At 42.0% G+C, this 19,327-nt stretch overlaps 1 protein-coding gene across 1 annotated transcript in view; it reads left to right on the top strand.

Annotated features, from left to right (window-relative positions):
- The window catches only part of MYCT1 (MYC target 1), a 50,214-nt gene extending 41,811 nt beyond the window's left edge, over positions 1–8,403 (top strand). Inside the window, exon 3 of the mRNA XM_024212371.3 lies at positions 7,315–8,403. Coding sequence (XP_024068139.1) covers positions 7,315–7,847 — 533 coding nt within the window. The 3' untranslated portion in view covers positions 7,848–8,403. The remainder of the gene's footprint in view (positions 1–7,314) is intronic.
- Positions 8,404–19,327: the final 10,924 nt, after the last annotated feature.

The raw sequence follows: 19,327 nt of genomic DNA, 5'->3' as shown, positions 1-19,327 counted from the left end.
TCATGATAATGTAATTTTGTAGTTCATAACAATTAAATTATTAAAGTAGTAAAGATACCAATGATAAACACATTCAATAACTAGAATATGAAAGAAGAGTATAAATATGCTGAAAATAGTCTTCTCCCAAAACTGGCAGAGTGCCCCCCCCACCCAAACACACACCTCTTCCAAAGCAACCACTGGCAAAAACAAAAGTAAGCACCTATGCTTCTAACACCACCCACAATGTCTGCCAACGAGCCTCTTCAGTCACCAAAGGACCCATGAAAAATAAAGCCCGTGAAGGAGATCATCCTCGACCTCGAGGGATCGCCGCCACCGCCGACTGATGGTATGACATAGAGTGGCTACAGGACAGGCTGGGCCAGGGGCCTTAGCTTTAAATCAGAGGGGATTAGGGCAATGACCATATTATAATGGAGTACAAGTAACACGATGTATAGCACTGTTATAATTGCCCCACATTAAACTATTTGAGACACTGCTTTCATTTCAAACATTTGTTCTTGTTTAGGCTGACACTACTAGATGTAAATAAAAGGCAGTTGGAGAACGGAAATAGTACTCAGTCAGAGCTTGATCTGTGAAGGGATTTAGGTGCCTAACTGCCAGATTACTGCCCACATCCAAAATTTAGACCCTCAAAAACCCTGCTCAGCTGCTGCCTAACCCTGTAGGTTCGTAAATTCCCTAGTAACCTACGTTTCTGCCTATAAAGTCCCATAGATGCCTACATTTCTGCCAGTGGGATGCACAAAGCCAACTAAGTTCTGTCACTACTGAGTGCTTAAGCCCTGGTGAGATCCTCGAACTAGGCATTCCCTTGCCAATCTCACCTATGGGGCCTAATCCAGTAGGCATGCTGAGAGGCTGCCTAAAAGCAGGCTTATCAGATTGGGCTTTACACAAAATATAGCTGCCAGTGAACATGCTTCTTCCTTTTTATAACCCAGGATGTAGGAGATGTGAGTTCAAGTTCCCACTTTGTGTGATTCAGTACAGGGACTTGAACTTACGTTTCCCAGTTCCCAGGTGAGTGCCCTACCTATTGGGATATTGGGCATTCAGGGGTGAGCCTTTTGCTGAAGCTGTTTCACTTTGTAGGAAATATTTAACTGTTCTTTGGAGCAGGGACTGGAATGACTCTATAGTCCTAACCACTGGGCTATAGTCAGGGATGAAAGTAACTTAAAGGACTTACCAGTACACCGGACTCTTGAGCAGGGGGGTGGGGCCTTAACCGGAAGGGGCGTGGACTCAACCAGAAGGGGTGGGGCCTTTAGAGCCCCGGGCCCTTTAAATCACTGCTGGAGCTACCAGCTGCAGAGGCCGCTGGGAGCCCCGGCACTCAGGGGCCATTTAAAGGACCCAGGGCTCCATCTGCCACTAACATAGAGGAGCCCCAGGCCCTTTAACTCGCCACCTGAACCCTGCTGCCAGAGCCCTGGGGGTCCCGGCCACCTCCACTACCCAGGGGCTCTGGCGGCAATTTAAAGGGCCCAGGGCTCCAGTCGCTGCTTCAAATCAGGCAGAGTGGGGACTTGAACCTAGGTCATGCACGTCAGAGGTGAGGGCCCTGACCAGCAAGCTATAGGTGGGGCAACAGCATCTCACCTCCTCCTAACTTTTTTGCAAGAAAGGACTGACTTGGCTTAGGTACTTAGCTCCAGGCATGGGTTCACAGCTGTGAATTCCAAGTGAAGATAGGTGCCTCCCTCTGGCCTCGACTTCCTGTCCCCTTGGCATTTCCAACTGTCTAGATTAGCTGCCTCCCCACTTATCACAGTAGCTTTTGTGAATTCCTTGCTTAGTCACCTAACTGTTCCCATGCATTATATATAAGGAGCCTGGATGCTAACTCAGGGCTGAGGGTTCCTCTGGTGGCAAGGGGCCTACAGTTAGGCATTGCAGTGCTGAACCTTAGTCTCCTTTGGTCATCTACTCCTACGATAGTCGTGATGATGGCAGCTATATGTAGTGCCATTCCTTTGGCAAACCAACAGCCGTGATTCTCATTGCTCTGTAATTCCTGAGGGGGTCCCGTCCCCCCACAAATCTATTAGAAATATTCATGTACCTGAAGAAGAAAAGACAGGATTTATTTGTATGATGTATTTAAAAAGGGAGCCATTGTTCATCTTCCCAGCCACTTTTCCAGCATGTCAAGTCTCTGTACTCACCAGTAATATTTGAGAATGAGGGATTTGTAAGCAGTTTGTCAGTCAGATTTCTTATGTCTTTGGCAGCATTGCTGCAGGATGTCTCTCCGGCTGCTGCTTTTGTTGTCTTTCTATGTTACTAAGGAGCACCTGAAGCAACTTGATATTCACCCATGCACTGTGCTTGCCAATTTTGCAACCCACCCAACAACTGCAGGAAGCTGAAACTTCCTCCCAATTTGATCATGAGTATGAGTAGAGGTCATAATTTGAAAGGAGGCACCATTTCCTTGGGAGGGACAGTAGTGTGTCAGCTTTGTTACTGTGTTTTGTTTTCTAGCTAGCCCCTTCATTACTGTATGTCAAATATAGACTATTATCATTTATATAAACTTCAGTAAATATAAAACTAAAACACTAATGCACCCTCTTCCAATGAGTCTTATTTAGACCAGTTTTAGACTGGTGTAACTGCACTGATGTCACTATCAGGGGACTGCTGAGGATGGAGATTTGGCAGAGAAGACACCAAATGTATCCTTGGTATAATTCAGATGAAGTCATTGATGAATTTTGGGATCCACACAGGCAAGCAGATAAAACAAATCACAAGCTACATAGGTGCAGACCCACCGGAGAGAGAAACTGTGTGCATTGTACTGGGAATTTAGTTTTCCTTTGCCATTCTTCTGCTAAACCTGAAGTAAACATTACAGTGGCTGCAGCCTGTAATGGTGAGGGGGCATGATCTTATGCTTGTGTGCTGTCCCTGCAGGCTATGTATGTTGCCTTCTGCTAACTACTACCTTCCTGATCCTTTTGCTCATACAATCACTGCTTTCTCAGGGTTCAACCATTCCACTGGAGGAACACAGACCAAGCGTAGTGGTAAGGGGGAGCATTGGCCTGTTAAACCCAGGGTTGTGATTTCAATCCTTGAGGGGGCCACTTAGGGATCTGGGGCAAAATCAAAATTGGTCCTGCTAGTGAAGGCAGGGGGCTGGACTCAATGACCTTTCCTTCCAGTTCTAGGAGATGGGATATCTCCATTAGTTTATTTTTTATTTATTTTATTTTATTTTATTCTCAAAATGGCATTCACAAAAAAAGAAGATGCAATTTTTAATTTCCCTGCTACACTAAATTTAACATTAGTGGATATTATGGTGATGAGAATGTTATAAGAATCTATATAGATTAGACTAGGCTTCCCTCCGTGTTACCAGCCTGAAGTCAGTATTCAACAAAATGCACTAACTGCTAAAATAATGAGACAATCTCCAAGTGAAAACAAGAAATACAGAGAGGGGAAAGAATGGGGGGAAATGGGACAATCTGAACAAGTAATGGAGAATATAAATTGATTCATTAAGGAAACACATGGGATATTTTTGAACTGATGATGCAGAAGTTAAATCCATCAGCAGAATTCTCTCCACTGACCTTGGCAGCATTTCAGTGGTCACAGATTTCTACTTAATGAGGGACTGTTTTTGAGAAATTTTTCTAATGCTTTAGGTTCCAGCAGGATGTCCTTCAGCATCAGGCAGCCAACAAAAATATTATAGAATTGCATGTGTTAATACTGAGGACCTTTTAAAAGTATCACATACTCTCAAGTCCTTACATCAAGCTGAAGATCTGCATCTTTGATCCAATACTGTACATTTTCTTTATTGTACTGTGCTGCTAACTACCATGTATCCCATTAAAGAAATCCCTCTTCATTTGTGGAGTCTCCATTTTAACCACAATGTTAAATATCAAAATTGTAAACGATTTTACTGTCAGGTTTTATAGGATATTCTTATTAGCTAAGTAATTACTACAATAAAAGGTTATGCAATATTGCACTGTGGAATTATGTTCACTGTATCAGTACATTCAATTGGTTTAAGTTCTTTAAAAGTGCATGCTACTCCAACTCTGTTTGTACGAGATAGACAGTAATGCTGTGCTAGAGGCTCGTGCGCTGCACGTGTGAGCAGATGAAAACCATATGTTGCTATTTCAGTAGCGTTTAGGAAAATAGGCTGAAGCCCTGAAGTAACAGTTTCTACAACTGCCTTCACACAGGATTCTTTAGAAGAGCGAGTTACTGCTTTGCTTAGTTCTTTACATGACTGTGCTGATGTCAGGAAATTAAACACGTTGATGTCTTGATCTTAGATGTTTCCTTTTGGTCATTAGAATTACTCTGTCTTTATTACCCCTTTCAATGCTGCTCACCAGGGAAATCAAGTGAGCTTGACTTGGTTTTTATGATTTTCATATGGCATCTTAAACTTTTCTTTTCAGCTTTTTATCAAGGACAAAGGCTGGTAATGTAGACATAAAGCAAGTTTACTGCTCCAACCCTAAGATAGATAGTTTAATGCAAACATTCACAAATCCCTTGTAAACAGTACTTCACAAAGTTTGTTTGAACATTCCCCTTCACGTGAGTGTTCCAAACTCTGAGCAGGATACTAACCCAAGAGTCTACACCAGAGAGATCAGAATCCTCCTGAGTTTCTGGTAGTTACCAAATAGAGCATTGGTCATAGTGCTCTCCATCTCCTGAATATTTGCTGTGTGTACTTCTAGCACAACATCTAAACTTTTATCTTTTGCTCTATTTTCATCAGTGTAGATTGCCAGCAGAGGGCAATCTTGTTACTAGGTAGGTGGCTTGGTTATGAAATTTAAACCTCTGTACTTTCTGTTCATGAGCATTGTTCTCCTGATGGCAAACATAATAACAACACCTCAGGGACTCATGATTTTCCTATTATTGACTCAGTTTGGCTAATGATTTATTTCCAGAAGCTTCTAGAAACCCTTCAGGTAGAAGAGTGTTAGATAGCTGCCTACTTAACCCACCACCATCAGGCCTGCTGTTTTCCCAATGTCCCAATTACCTGAATCAGTCTGTGCTGCAGACAATCACTTCTGTTCTTTTCACCATCACCACACTGTGACCTTTCCCAACATTTGCCATGACAAAGATCATAGCTGGTTCATTCTGCCAACCCACTGATTCACCCAGCCTACTGAATCAGGAATTTGTTACAAACAATCAGAGGGTTGTTTGGACGTGGCAATTAGTGATAAAGATCAGGGAACAGAATAATTCTAAACACTTGTCAGTTGTAGGGATGTTGTTTTGGCAAACTACACACAACAATAATGCTGTATGCCACATGGGTTGGCTTATTGATCTGAGCCTCAAGTATCTTGCTGGGCTTTTTAGAAGCAATGTCCAAACCCTAGCAGGTTCAACTCCATATCTCATAAGTGCTAGGAAAATGTATTTAGTTTGTTTGCTTGTGATCTTGCATGAATCAGATTGCAGAATGAACTACGGCTGACAACTTGAGAAGAGACTGCTTTATTGTAGCAGAATAATCACAACACTCACAGTTTCTCTATTCCAGTTATTTAAGAGTTTGCTGATTGGATGCAGGTGCAATTCATCTTTTGTCCACTAGTCCATGTTCTACATTACATTTCAATCACCTGCTCAAATATGGCTTTCCATATCACAGATTATTTCATTTAGCATTAAGGCAAAATTGTGATGAAGAAGGCCATTTGGCCGGCTTGCAGTCTGGAAGTCTGCATGCCTGAGATGGAAAATACCTGATCGACCATTGTTTCCAGCTTCAAAACACTGTATTTTGTGGATTGGGCAGTAGGGAAAAAATGAGTCTCCAAATAGCATGCATGCTTTGGGTTGAATCAAGTTTTGTCTCATCAGCATGTGCTGATCTACTGTCCCAGCACAAGGGAGGAAATGCTTTCAGGAACATGAGAGGGAGAGCAGTTAAAAAGGGAAGGGACAAAAATAATCCTTCTTCATTGTACAACAGACACTTTCTGATATATCCTCCTTCAACCCAACCAAAGTCAAGCAGCTTGAATATGACATGTTCTGTGCATGAATCTGCTAGAATCCCCAGACAGTAGAATTTGCTTGTCCGATACATAGCACTTCATTTATTTGTTTTATGTTCTATTCAGCTGCTGTGAGATTTCAGTGGGGGAGGGAATCACTCCCAATTATTGTGGAGAAATAGAGGCTTGCCCTAGCATGAATAAATCCTTCTCTACAGGAGGCTGTGCACTTGAATTCAGAGCAAGGACTCTCCTGCCTGACGCTAAGTTAATATTCCCAAACAAAAACCTTTGTTAAATTTCAGATAAGGTTACGAAATTATTCTCCTTTTTAACAAAACAGTAATAAAAGAATGTGGTGGCCCAAAATCTTAGAGTAGATTGCAGTATCTGGGACTGATCCAAACGCCATTGAAATCAGTAGGGATCTTTCAACTGACTTCAATGGTCTTTAATTAGGTGCTTTAGTCATAGTCCACAGTAAGGAGTTGTCTCATCCCAGGGGGAGTTCTGGATGTTTCACGTGCCAGGTAATAATGTGAGTGGACTCCAAGTTTGAAAAGCTAATGTGGCTCTTTATTCATAGGTGCTGGAACATAGGGTGTGTGGGGTTGGGGGGGAGGGGGCGGCTGGCTTGAAGAGGTTTCCATTATATACAGGGTTAAGTCAGTTATTTTTGTCAAGGTCCAGATTTCTTGATCAAGGTATAGTTAAGGTCCAGACTCCAGAGAAAATAATAAAATTATAATAATGCTAATAAATACATAAAAATATTTTGGGGTCCAAAACATCTGGCGGACCAGATTTGGCCCACAATCTGCCTATTGACTACCCTGGATTTACAGTTTGGTTCAATGGCTCTCAGCATGCTCACTATACAAAGTGTTCTAGCACCCCGTCTTTATTAAAGCTACTGTTTACAAAGGTGCTGCAACTTCAGCTAGTATATGCAGCATGTGTACACTGACTGATTAATTTGCTCACTGAGTACCTTCCACTTCCAGTCTTCTCTTGCTCTCATTGGTATCAAACAGGAATTACTGATTGGAGTCACACTGTTAAATGCTAGTGTAAGTGAGATCAGCATCCAACCCTGTATTTCTGTTGCAGCGTAATTACAAGTTGCATGTGCCCTCTATAATGTCACTAAATGAATATCTTTAATCCTTATTGTTTGGGCACATTTTAAGAAGCCTGCCATATCAAATTCATTTTCTAGACTGAATAGTCTGTATGGTAAATAAAGCAACCTTGCTGTTTATTTTCTGTGTTTTAGGTCAGATGATAATAGCCTTCTCAGTGTCCATGGTGATTGGATTGGTGATTGGAGGGATAATCTGGGCTTTGTTTACTTGCCTGTCCCGTCGCAGAGCCAGTGCGCACATTTCGCAGTGGAGCTCGTCAATCTCTAGCCGCCGTTCCAGACCTTCTTCTCAGGGCCATGCTGCCAACAGGACTGGATTCTACCGTAACAACAGCTGCGAACGCCGTAGCAATCTCAGCCTGGCCAGCCTCACCTTCCAGCGGCAAGCCTCCCTGGAGCAAGCCAACTCCTTCCCAAGAAAGTCAAGCTTCCGAGCCTCCACTTTCCACCCCTTTTTGCAATGCCCTCCGCTCCCTGTGGAAACTAACAGTCAGCTGATTACTCTGGCTCCCACCAGCACCACCACTACCCTTGTGGGGAACACCACCAACAGCTTAACTCGTCCTGAATTCCACTGGTCCAACAACAGCCTCCGCATCTGTCATTCAACACAAACACCTCCTCCTGCCTATGAGACCATCATTAAAGCTTTTCCAGACTCTTGAACTGGAGTCTTCCTTTATTTCTTTAAATGGAGGACTCTCTGTCGTCTGAAGCAGATTTTCTGTATGCTCTGAAGGCCTCTGGGAAGCTCCCTGGTGCCTCGGCATGCCGCAGGCAAACAGAAGGGACATGCGCAGATGACGCTGATTTGCTAGGGCAAGGTGTGGTATCCTGCAGCCACAAGGATCTTGCACCCCCCAACTTAACTGGTCTGCAGTGTAATTCTGTATTTATATTATACCTTTAATTTGTAATCATTGTAAGGCTTTTAGTTTAGAAGAAAGAAACTTCTGCAGTCTACAAAACTGGCAACTTAAATGAAGAAACAAGCCACATTAGGAACCATTTGTTGATAATCGCTTATTAATTTCCTGCAAAGTTCACTCATTCATTGTGTTTGTTAGAAATCCTGGTTTTGTACATTTGTCTGTGAGTCCTACATTTTCATTAGATACTTTCCTTCATCTCTTACATCCTGGGCTGCTTCTATGCCTCCTGAACCACAGGGTTCCCTATAGCTCAGGAATCCCTTGGCAGAAGTAGAGTTTAAAGTGATTTTAGTATTTTGTGGCAGGTACTAGGGCCCCTGTTTTGACATTTGTAGGGGGCTCCAAATGATCACTGGCCAGTCCTGTTTACAACAAATTTCCACAAATATGGCAAAAAAGATGGAGTATCCCAAAATATGTGCAATGGGAGAAATTTCTAACCAACTGAAAAAAGAATAACTCTATAAAAGGACTTCATCCTGCAACCTAACAGGGATCACATTTTATTACCCTATAAGGTTACAAGGATACTGGTCTTGGTCCCCAAGATAAACAACATGAATGGCAACTGTTTTTTATTCGCGCTTCCTGTTTCTCTATGGGAATACTCATTTCCTTTCTTTAAATTGTTTCTCTATTTGTATCAGTGGTTCATCCTTCCTGGTGTGTAATACAGTGAAATCCTGCTTTTTGCTAAAAGAACATTTCTTAGACGTCTAGGGTGAAATCCTGGCCCGTCCAAATTCAATGTCACAACTCCCATTGACTCCAGGATTTCAACCCTTCAGCCTATAATTATGAAACTGCTTTAGAGTATGAAGATGCTTAGGACAGATTAATGCCCATTTTTACTATCAGACCTGTAGAGCTATTATAACATACTGGCCCACTGGCTCAGAGGTGACCGATTGCACTAACATGTGAGAAGTCCAGGCTTGGAAGCAACGGAGATAGCACAGACATATGGAGTCTGATCCAACTCCCATTGACTGCAATGGGAGCTGGATCATTTCTAAAGTGGAACATTTGAACACAGAGAAGGGCATTTCAGTTTAGAAAGTACCACCTGCTGTGCAGGGCCGGATTAACGCTCCTGTGGGTTATTAGATTTTGTGGGGCCCCTGTATAGAAGTCTTTTTCCTGGGAAGGAGTTTGGTGAAGGAGGGGGCTTGGGCAGCAGATTGAGGTGCCAGAGGAGGTGTGGGGTCTGAGAGGGAGTTTGGGTGCAGGAGCGGGATTCTGATCTGGGGCAGGGGGATGAGGTGGAGGAGGGGATGCGAAGTACAGGCTCCAGCTGGAAGGCGCTTGCCACAGGCAGCTCCCGGCCGGCGGTGCAGCAGGGCTCTGGCTGCCTGCCATAGCCCCACGCCACTCCCGGAAGGGGCTGGCTGCTAGCACGTCTCTGCGCGCCCCTTGGGGGGAAGGGGCAGCGGGTCTCCGTACACTGCCTGTGCCCACAAGTGCCGCCCCGTAGCTCCCATTGTCTGGGAACCGGCCAATGGGAGCTGTGGGGACAGTGCTGGAGGCAGGGGCAGCGCATGGAGCCACCTCCCCCCCCCACCCCAGGGGCCACAGAGACATGCCAGCAGCCAGCCGCTTCCAGGAGTGGTGTGAGGTATGGCAGGCAGGCAGCCTGCCTGAGTGCCCCTTTTAGTGGCCCGGAGATTGCTTCCTGTGATTTATTTTTGCGGGTCCCCCTCGAGCCAGGGCCCTGGGCTGCACCCCCTAGAGCCCCTGCCTTAATCTGGCCCTGCTGCTGTGCAACACTATCATTCCTGGCTTATTAAGAACTCTTTGGCTCTTACGGAGGGTTAGGGGAAGAGGTATTAGTTACAGTGGGCCTGATCCGTAGAGGGCCTGATCCTGTGCATCTACTGAGGACCTGCAATCACAGTTAATGGGGGTTGTTAATGGGAGCAGCTCTCAGGAACAGACAAAGTGGATAACACCTTAAACTTCCTCCATGGTCAGCGGCAGCTGAGGGAATGCACTGCATTGCATTGCAGTGCTCAGCACCTCTCATGAATGGGCCCAGAGTAACCATAACTGCTCTTATCACTGCAGTCTCTAACCCTGCTATTTTCTCTTTGCAACCATTACTACTAATGCTAAACAACCTGTCCAGCTCTCTAACTTTAAAGGCAAACTAATTTGAATTTATCAGACTGACTGACTTTTGTTCTTTTTATGGGCAATTTTTTTCATTTTAAGAAGTTAAACTTGATTTCTAGAGATGCACTTTGTCCATACAGATTGCATACAGCATTTTATTGCAGAAAGTATGGTTTATAGTAAACTAAGAACACTACTATGTCTGAAAATGCTATCTGACTCCAGTGATGTCAGGATATGGCCCTAAAATAGTGAATACAGACGTGTTGTTTACCCTTTCCCATAATACAGCAATCAGAACTCACCCAATGAAATTAATAGGCAACAGGTTTAATGAAACAAGAGGAAGTCCTTTTTCACACAATGTTCAGTTAACTTGTGGAACTCATTGCTATGGATGTTGTGAAGCCAAAAGTATTACTGGGTTCAGAAAAGAATTACATAAGTTCATGGTCAACTGGTCCATCAATTGCTATAGCCAAGATGGTCATGGATGCAACACCATACTTAGGGCCACCCTAAATGTTTGACTGCCAGAAACTAGGAGGGGAAGACAGGGGTGGATTGCTCTAAAGTCCCCTGTTCTGTCCATACTCCCTGAAGCTCTGATACTGGATACTATTGGAGTCAAAATACTGGGCTAGATGGACCATTGATCTGATCCAGTATGGCTGCTCTTATGTTCCTATGTAAAATGATACTCTTTTATGAGAGGAGGCTTCTATTATTGTATTAGATCTCTTATTGTTTTTATTTAGATTTTCAGTAGGCTTCACTGTACGCTAAAGGCTTACACAATGTCCAAGCTCTCTCTTGCAGACAATGTCATCTGTTGCAACATGCCCATGAAAAATTGCATCTAATCCTGCCTCCCTTGCCCATTGACTTTAGAGGTCTACTTGAATGAGAACAGCAAGGAGGATTTGGTCCACAGTGTGTAACCAAGGTGTTAGAAACGATCATTCCTTCACAGAGAAATTATTTTAAAATAACTGAATATGTACTTATGGGTTATAAATGCAGGATTTGTAATAGAGCTTTACATGATATATTATTCCTTGTATTACACTATATTTAGTAAGTAATATAGGAAGAAAAGCTATAATGTACTGTATTTTTTTCTATCTTGAAATCTGCATTGGACACAAAAACTGTTTTACATTCCCTGGATTAGGGAAGTTAAAAATATGAAATATTTTGTGCATAACCAATTTGGAGGTCAGTTGCTTAACTAACAGCTTAAACAATAATGGATATGAATATTTTGTAAGCATTGTGGAGACTTTGAAATGTGAAATAAAGGTAGAAATTATAATCTGTACTGCATGATTTTCCTTAAGCTACATTTTACATGTGAAAGAACTAATTTATATGTAAAACCCTTGCTGTAGAAAGCAGACAAAGAGCTGGAAAAGTTATATAAATAATGTCAAGTTCAGCATTTATTCTATGATAATAAGATCCAATGGCTAGAAGCTGATACTAGAAAAATTCTAATAGGAAACAAGGCTCAAATGTTTAACAGTGAGAGTATTTAACAACTGGAACCACAGGATGTGGTAGATTCTCTGTCACCTTAAGTCTTTAAATCAGGATTGGATATCTTTCTAAGAAATATGCTCAAAGGGGTTCAAACTGGCAGGGTTTTGAGCAGTATGTCCTTGATCCAGGAAAGTGGGTAAGCATACAGTTAAGCACGAGTAGTCTCTATCAAGTCAATGTTTAATGAGGTGTTTTATGATTTAAAAAAATGCATTCTATTTTTTTAGCAGGTGAAATTATTAGTGCTTTTCACCTTCTGTCATGCTGCAGGAAGGCTTTTTGAGGGGGTCATTCTTTTCAGAGATATTGTACTGACCTTATACAACAGCACTTTCCACAGGAAGATCTCAATGCACCCTCAAATAATGAATTAATAAGCCTCATAACAATTCTGGACAGTAGGTAATCATTACTTACAACAAGTGAAGCAGAGAGAGATTAGGAGACTTGCCCACAGTCACACAAGAAGTCACTGGCAGAGCTATGACCAGAACTCAGATATCTTGACACCCAGTCCTGCACTTTTTAAGCACTAGACAATGCTTCCTCTTCTCTTCTTAAAATGAAATACTGTCCATACCTTAAATCACACACACAAGCTATTGCCCATGTTTCATGCAGAGAACAGATTAATGCCATTCCAAGGTATTAACACAAGTGGTTTCCACTATATTCCTTGACTTTTCTTTACTGAAGAATTTCTGATTGCTTATTCAGACATCTACTGGATTATAATACTACTTCTCTGAACATGGCATGTCTTTGCCAAATCAAATTTTTAAAGTTCACTTGCAATTTACCATGAAGTTTTTTAGTCATCTTGACATCTCGTCTTAAGTGTAAACTGAAAACTACATTTACTGGAAATGTCCACTCAGAAACGAAATGACACATGCCAGATCCCTGACCTATAGGTACTTTATAAAATTAGACCGTGTCTGTGATGCACTGCAGCTTCTGGAGAAAAGAAAGAAAACACTAATAGGAAATTTACCTCTACCATGCCCAAAACAGATTAAAGAAAAGAGTGTTGATGTACTTTACAGACAGGAGGACCATAAATCAACTTTGTCCAACCTTTTCAAACGTAGGTGCCTAATGTTAGGCACCTAAATCTTTTTTTTTTTTTTGGCACCTTGACAAAAGTGACCTGATTTGCAGAGGGGCTGACTTCCGTGCCTATTTACCTTTTTAAAAAATGGTGATAAGGACAAAATCCTAATTACCTGTGGGCTACAATTCGGTGTAATAACAACATAGACTTGTATTTCTGTAGCACTTTTCATCCAGCAGGATGATTAAATCCTTTCACCTCAGGACTGGAAGGGCTGCCAGCAGCTTTTCTTGAACCTCAGAAAGCAACAGGAGGGGGAAAGTCTTCCACAGCACACTGAGAATCATTCCCCCATCCCATCCTCATTCCATCATCCCCTCCGTATTCTCTCCCTCATCTACTGTCCCCCTAGTCTCTCTAAAATCTAGGAATTATTACTTCAGCAGTTGACTATTTATAATACCACCAGCAGTGATAGTCAAGGACTGCGGCCCCATTGTGCTAGGTGTTATACACACACAGAAGGAAAAGATCTAGGATAACCAGATAGCAAGTGTGAAAAATCGGGACGGGGGGTGGGGGGTAATAGGCATCTATGTAAGAAAAAGCCCCAAATATCGGGACTGTCCCTATAAAATCGGGACATCTGGTCACCCTAATTAAAGACCATCCCTGCCCCAAAGAGCATACAGTCCAAGTAAACAGCTTGAATGAGAGCTCACAATGTTCTATGGGCCACTAACCAGTCCAGCGCAAGCAGAAATTAATGAATAGTAACAAATCGCTTACAAAGGTTCAGCAGGTTCACTGAGCACACTCCTCCTTGTACCTCATCTGGAAAGGTTCGATGCTGGTTACATTGCCACTTGCTGCTATATGATGGTGGCAGACGCATTACAAGCATGAAACAGACTCTGCTGAGCTACTGCTGTAAGCCAGTTTTATGTCTTCTGTTTGTACAGACATGATGAAATGGCAACAGGCACTGAAAACAGGATTTTCTTTGTTCAGCAGCAAAAACAGGCCGATTTTGCCCTTATGGACACTAAACAATAGAAATACTGGTGCTAAGTAGCCATTTGGTTTAAGTAAGGCTTGCCTGGGGGGGGGGGGGGGGATGGCGCAGACTATTGGCAGTTAGACAAACCTTTCACATCTAGACCACTAGGTCAAATCCACTGGGGGGAGAGATAGCTCAGTGGTTTGAGCATTGGCCTGCTAAACCCAGGGATTGGAAATTCAATCCTTGAGGGGGCCACTTAGAGATCTGGGGCAAAATCAGTACTTGGTCCTGCTAGTGAAGGCAGGGGGCTGGACTCAATGATCTTTCAAGGTCCCTTCCAGTTCTAGGAGATAGGATATCTCCATTAATTTATTTATTTATTTTATTTATCCAGACTCAGGTCTGTAGTTACCCAAAGTCATTGCCAGATGGCAGCACTTTGGTGATTTATGTGGAAAAAAGGGAATGATACCTAATCTGTTCCTAGTGGATAGGTGTGAAAATCACAGTTGGCAATAATGTACAGCCTTTTGGATAAGATCAGTGAAGCCATCAATGATTAGAGGCACCTTAAGACTTTACTCTAGTCCCTTAACTCTGCATATGGTCCTTCTAGAACTGGGCTGAGGCACACTGGTTAGTCAGACTGAGGAAGTTTTCTCTCCCCATGCTACAGGTGTTCTGTGGACTTCTATTGTCAGTGTTCTCAAAAGCACAAAATTCACTGGAAACTAAATATTATCATCCATAACATATGCTATTTTCATTGTGGGCAAAAGGAAAGAATTTCAAGTATACCGTTTAATAGGGACTATTTTTAGAGTGATTTAAAAACTGATATTTCTCATGACACCAGGCAGTTCAGTAAGGAACTTCTATCCCTCTTTCTGTGGATTCTGTCAAAATGTTGGTAAAAATCCAGAGGTCTTCCTCAGACCTAATTCTTTTGTTGCTTTGGCAAGCAATAGAAAAGGTGACACCAAAGAATCAGTTTGTGAAATGTATTGGCTTGCATTATTTGATAAACCCTTATGAATTAGTTTGCCAATACTGAAGCGCTGTATTTTTTTTTCTGTACGGTTTTAGGCACATGTCATAAAATGGTATGGATAGTCATTTTGTAAAGCTTTGAATTGCCTTGCAAAATCCTGGTAAATCCATATTATAATAATTCATCATTCAGATATTTATGAGCATCCTGAATAAAACAAGATGTCTCCTGCAGAAATCCCTGTGCACTGAACAAACATAGTTTTGCATATTTTACATATATATTGGGTAAACTTTTCAAAAAGTGCCCAAGTGGCTTAGGATCCTAAGTCCCATCGACTTTCTCTGGGAATTTGGCTTCTGTCACTTTTGAAGACGGAACTTAGGCTCCTTAGTAACGTAGGCACCCTTGTAAATTTTACAAATACCTTTTTAAAAAAAGCTTAAAATGTTAAAGGTTGAAAAGTCAAGCACTCAAAAATTAAGAAATGGCAGGATGTCAGGGCAAGCATTCATTATACAGCCTTTAATAACATGATCACAAACTATTTTGAAACAGGACTCCTCAAGCTCTCTACAGAAACAGTAGTATGCCTACACACAGTGAATTGTGGGTTCAGGGCCTTTGATTGGACCACTCTACTGGTTTAACTGGAATTAAAAAGGTCTCATGTTGCAATATCTTCACAGAACATGAATAAAAAAAATTACCAATTAGTAAAAATATTGATAATTTGTATTAAATTCATAATAGTTTAGTAATGCTTCTTGTTATGCATTAAATTCACATATTTCTTGGTTCTACTAACATCACACAACCATCTTCCTTTACGTTTCTCTTTTTGTAATTTTAACTTATTTGCACCAAATCCTAAAGACCATTAAGGCCTCCTGGTCCCATGGGTATGTCTGCACAGCCCCCACCAGCAAGCCTCTGAGCTCGGGTTGACAGATTCAAGCTAGCAGGGCTTGCTCTGCTGGACTAAAAATAGCTGTGTAGATATTGTAGCTTGGTCTCTGTGATAAATGAAGAGAGGGAGGGAGGGGTAGCTCCCTTTTATGGACACCCAGCCAGCCAGTTAGCTACAAAATCCCTGTTAGTAGCTGTTCTTTACTTGCTTTACCTGCAAAGGGTTAAAAAAGCCCAGAGGTAAAAGGAAGGGAGTGGGCACCTGATCGTAAGAGCCAATGGGAGGGCTTGAACTTTTTAAAATTGGGAAAAAACTTTCCCTTTGTCTGGTTGCTGTTGTTTTCTCCAGAGGGGAGACACAGAGCAGCAATGCTGTAAGAAGCTTGCGCCAAATATGAAAAATCATCAAATCATACCTAGAAACTACTTATTTGAAACCCCAGATATGTAAGTAGCTCAGGAAATGTCTAGGAAGATATGATTAGGTTTATCTCTTTTATTTCTGTAAGGCTTGTGGATTCCTCTGTGCTAACCCCAGGTGCTTTTGTTTGCTTGTAACCTTTAAGCTGGACCACAAGAAAGTTATTTTAATGCTTAATCCTTATAAGTGGTTCTTTTTAAAATCTAGCAATAGTCTGAGTTTTTAGATGTATTTTCTTTCTTTTTGTTTTTAATAAAATTTACCTTTTTTAAGAATAGGAATGGCTTTTTGTGTCCTAAAAGGTTTGTACATATATAGTTTAATTAGCTGGTGGCAACAGCTGATTTCCTTTGATTTCCTCAGCTCTTCCCTGGAGCGGGGGTGAAAGGGCTTGAGGGTACCCCACCGGGAGGAATTCCCAAGTGTGCCTTCCTGGGTTCAAAGGGGGGTTTTGTATTTGTGTGGTGGCAGCATCTACCCATCCAAGGTCAGAGAGAAGCTGTAACCTTGGGAGTTTAATACAAGCCTGAAGTGGCCCGGTATTAATTTTTAGAATCCTTGCGGGCCCCCACCTTCTGCACTCGAAGTGCCAGAGTGGGGAATCAGCCTTGACAGGCTCGGAAGCCCACCCCACTCCCTGCCGCTCACTGTGTAGATGTACCCACTGAGGGTAGCTGCATGTGAACCTGACTGATTTGAAAATGGTCAAGCTAGTACAATAGAGGTACTGAAAATTTACTCTACCATTCTACAATCTGAATCCACAGAGGTCCAGAAGGAGGTAAGAGGATCTTCACTTGGCATCTGAAGATCCTGATCTCCATGGAATCACAGTCAGGGAGGGAGGCAGGGAGCAAGGGTAGGCAGTCATCAAGCATCAAATAAGCTATGTGCTATCCTTCCAGGGTCTGTTCACTGCTCTGCATCCTTGCAGCTTGGGAGCATCATTATTAGTTCAGGCAGTCAGTGAATTTGAACTGGCAGAGCCACTTGCAGTTTAAGAAGTAGGCTCAAGAAGGCGTAAGTCTGTGAGTGATATGAGGAGCATGGTACATCTCTTGTTAACTGCAAATGAACTCAGTTCTGGTCTGTGACTAGTGCATAAAATGCGCTCATTTTATTTTCTTCCATAAAGGGTTAAACAGTATTTCCACTCACACGGCCTGTTAAATAGTTTCTCTCTCTCAATCTGTGTTTTTTGGTCTACAGGTATTTGTGTGAAGTCTTAAAGTACAGTGACAGGGATGTCAATCACCAGGGCAATAACAAATCCATGTCTGAAAACAATTCACAAGGGCCACATATTGCTTGATAAATTTACTGGTAAAGTGAGGATGTCACACAACTCATAGTCCTTGATGTCATCGAGTGCATTTAGATGAATTTACTGGGATCACAAGAGATATAAATAGGTGCTCTTGCTTCCTCCAGAGCTCCTGGATGACATTGAACTGCCAGTTGATTTAAATGCTACTGCCCGCATTTACAAAAGATTTGGAAACGGAGTGTAGATATTACATATCTATACGTATATTTATTTATTTTATTTTATTTCTTGACAGTGAACTCAGACTAAATCAATGATGGAGGAAACTTTTCAGGCTAGCTGTTTAGCCATGGTTAATTTACATCTGGATGGCAAATCCATTCTCCTTTCAGGGTCAGCTATAGCATAGATACCAAAAGAAAAGAAAAGCAATATGGTTCTTTAAATATTACTGCACTGGGGATAGATTTGCAAATAGTACATGTTAACCACATGGTTGATGACTAAGGTGTGGAAAATTGTGTGTCCAGCAAAGCATTTAGGCACATGCTTAACTTTAAGCCTGTGAATAGTCATATTGATGGTTGATTGGATTAGGATTTGCTCTATTATTGACTTCTGTGGGACTACTCATGGGCTAAAGTCCTTTGCTGACTCAGAGCCTAATTTCTTAAACCATGTAATTCCAGTGACTAAGTTTAGGAGCATAATTTGTGCCCTAACTACTGAATGCTGCTTGTTAAAATGCTTCTTGCTGTGACGGGTTGGATCACAGAAACCCCCTTGGGGCTGCCAACTGATGTGCCAAGACTACTTCTGCCCCTGCTTTCCCTGCCAGCTTGGGACTCCAGCACCCTGTCTTGTTGAGCCAGACACGCCAGTCTGGTCCAACACAGACCCAGGGTCTGAACCACGTGCCCCAAAACTGCAGACTTAACTGAAAGCAACTTAAGAAGTGTTCCTGTCTTTAACACTCAGATGCCCAACTCCCAATGGGGTCCAAACCCCAAATAAATCAGTTTTACCCTATATAAAGCTTATACAGGGTAAACTCATAAATTGTTCACCCTCTATAACACTGATAAAGAGATATGCACAGCTGTCCCCCCCCCCGAGGTATTAATACATATTTTGGATTAATTAATAAGTAAAAAGTGATTTTATTAAATACAGACAGTAGGATTTAAGTGGTTCCAAGTAGTAAAAGACAGAACAAAGTGAATTACCAAGTAAAATAAAATAAAACACGCAAATCTAAGCCTAATACAGTAATAAAACTGAATGCAGATAAAATATCACCCTCAGAGATGTTTCAATAAGTTTCTTACACAGACTGGACGCCTTCCTAGTCTGGGCACAATCCTTTCCCCTGGTACAGCCCTTGTTCCAGCTCAGGTGGTAGCTAGAGGATTTCTCATGATGGCTCCCCCATTGTTCTGTTCCACCCACTTATATATCTTTTGCATAAGGTGGGAATCCTTTGTCCCTCTGGGTTCCCACCCCTCCTTCTCAGTGGAAAAGCACCAGGTTAAAGATGGATTCCAGTTCAGGTGACATGATCACATGTCACTGTAAGACTTCATTATCCACTTGCCAGCACACACGTATACAGGAAGACTTACAAGTAAAACAGAGCCATCTACAGACAATTGTCCTGGTTAATGGGAGCCATCAAGATTCCAAACCACCATTAATGGCCCACACTTTGCATAATTACAATAGGCCCTCAGAGTTATATTTTATATTTCTAGTTTCAGATACAAGAGTGGTATATTTATACAAATAGGATGACCACACTCAGGAGATTATAAGCTTTGTAATGATACCTTACAAGAGACCTTTTGCATGAAGCATATTCCAGTTACATTATATTCATACTCATCAGCATACTTTCATAAAATCATATAGAGTGCA

Source organism: Terrapene carolina, unplaced genomic scaffold (assembly GCF_002925995.2).
Source record: "Terrapene carolina triunguis isolate 2854851 unplaced genomic scaffold, T_m_triunguis-2.0 Scaffold85, whole genome shotgun sequence".
NCBI lineage: Eukaryota > Metazoa > Chordata > Testudines > Emydidae > Terrapene > Terrapene triunguis.
Note: the sequence above shows the minus strand (reverse complement) of the source record. Positions and strands in the feature narration are given on the sequence as shown.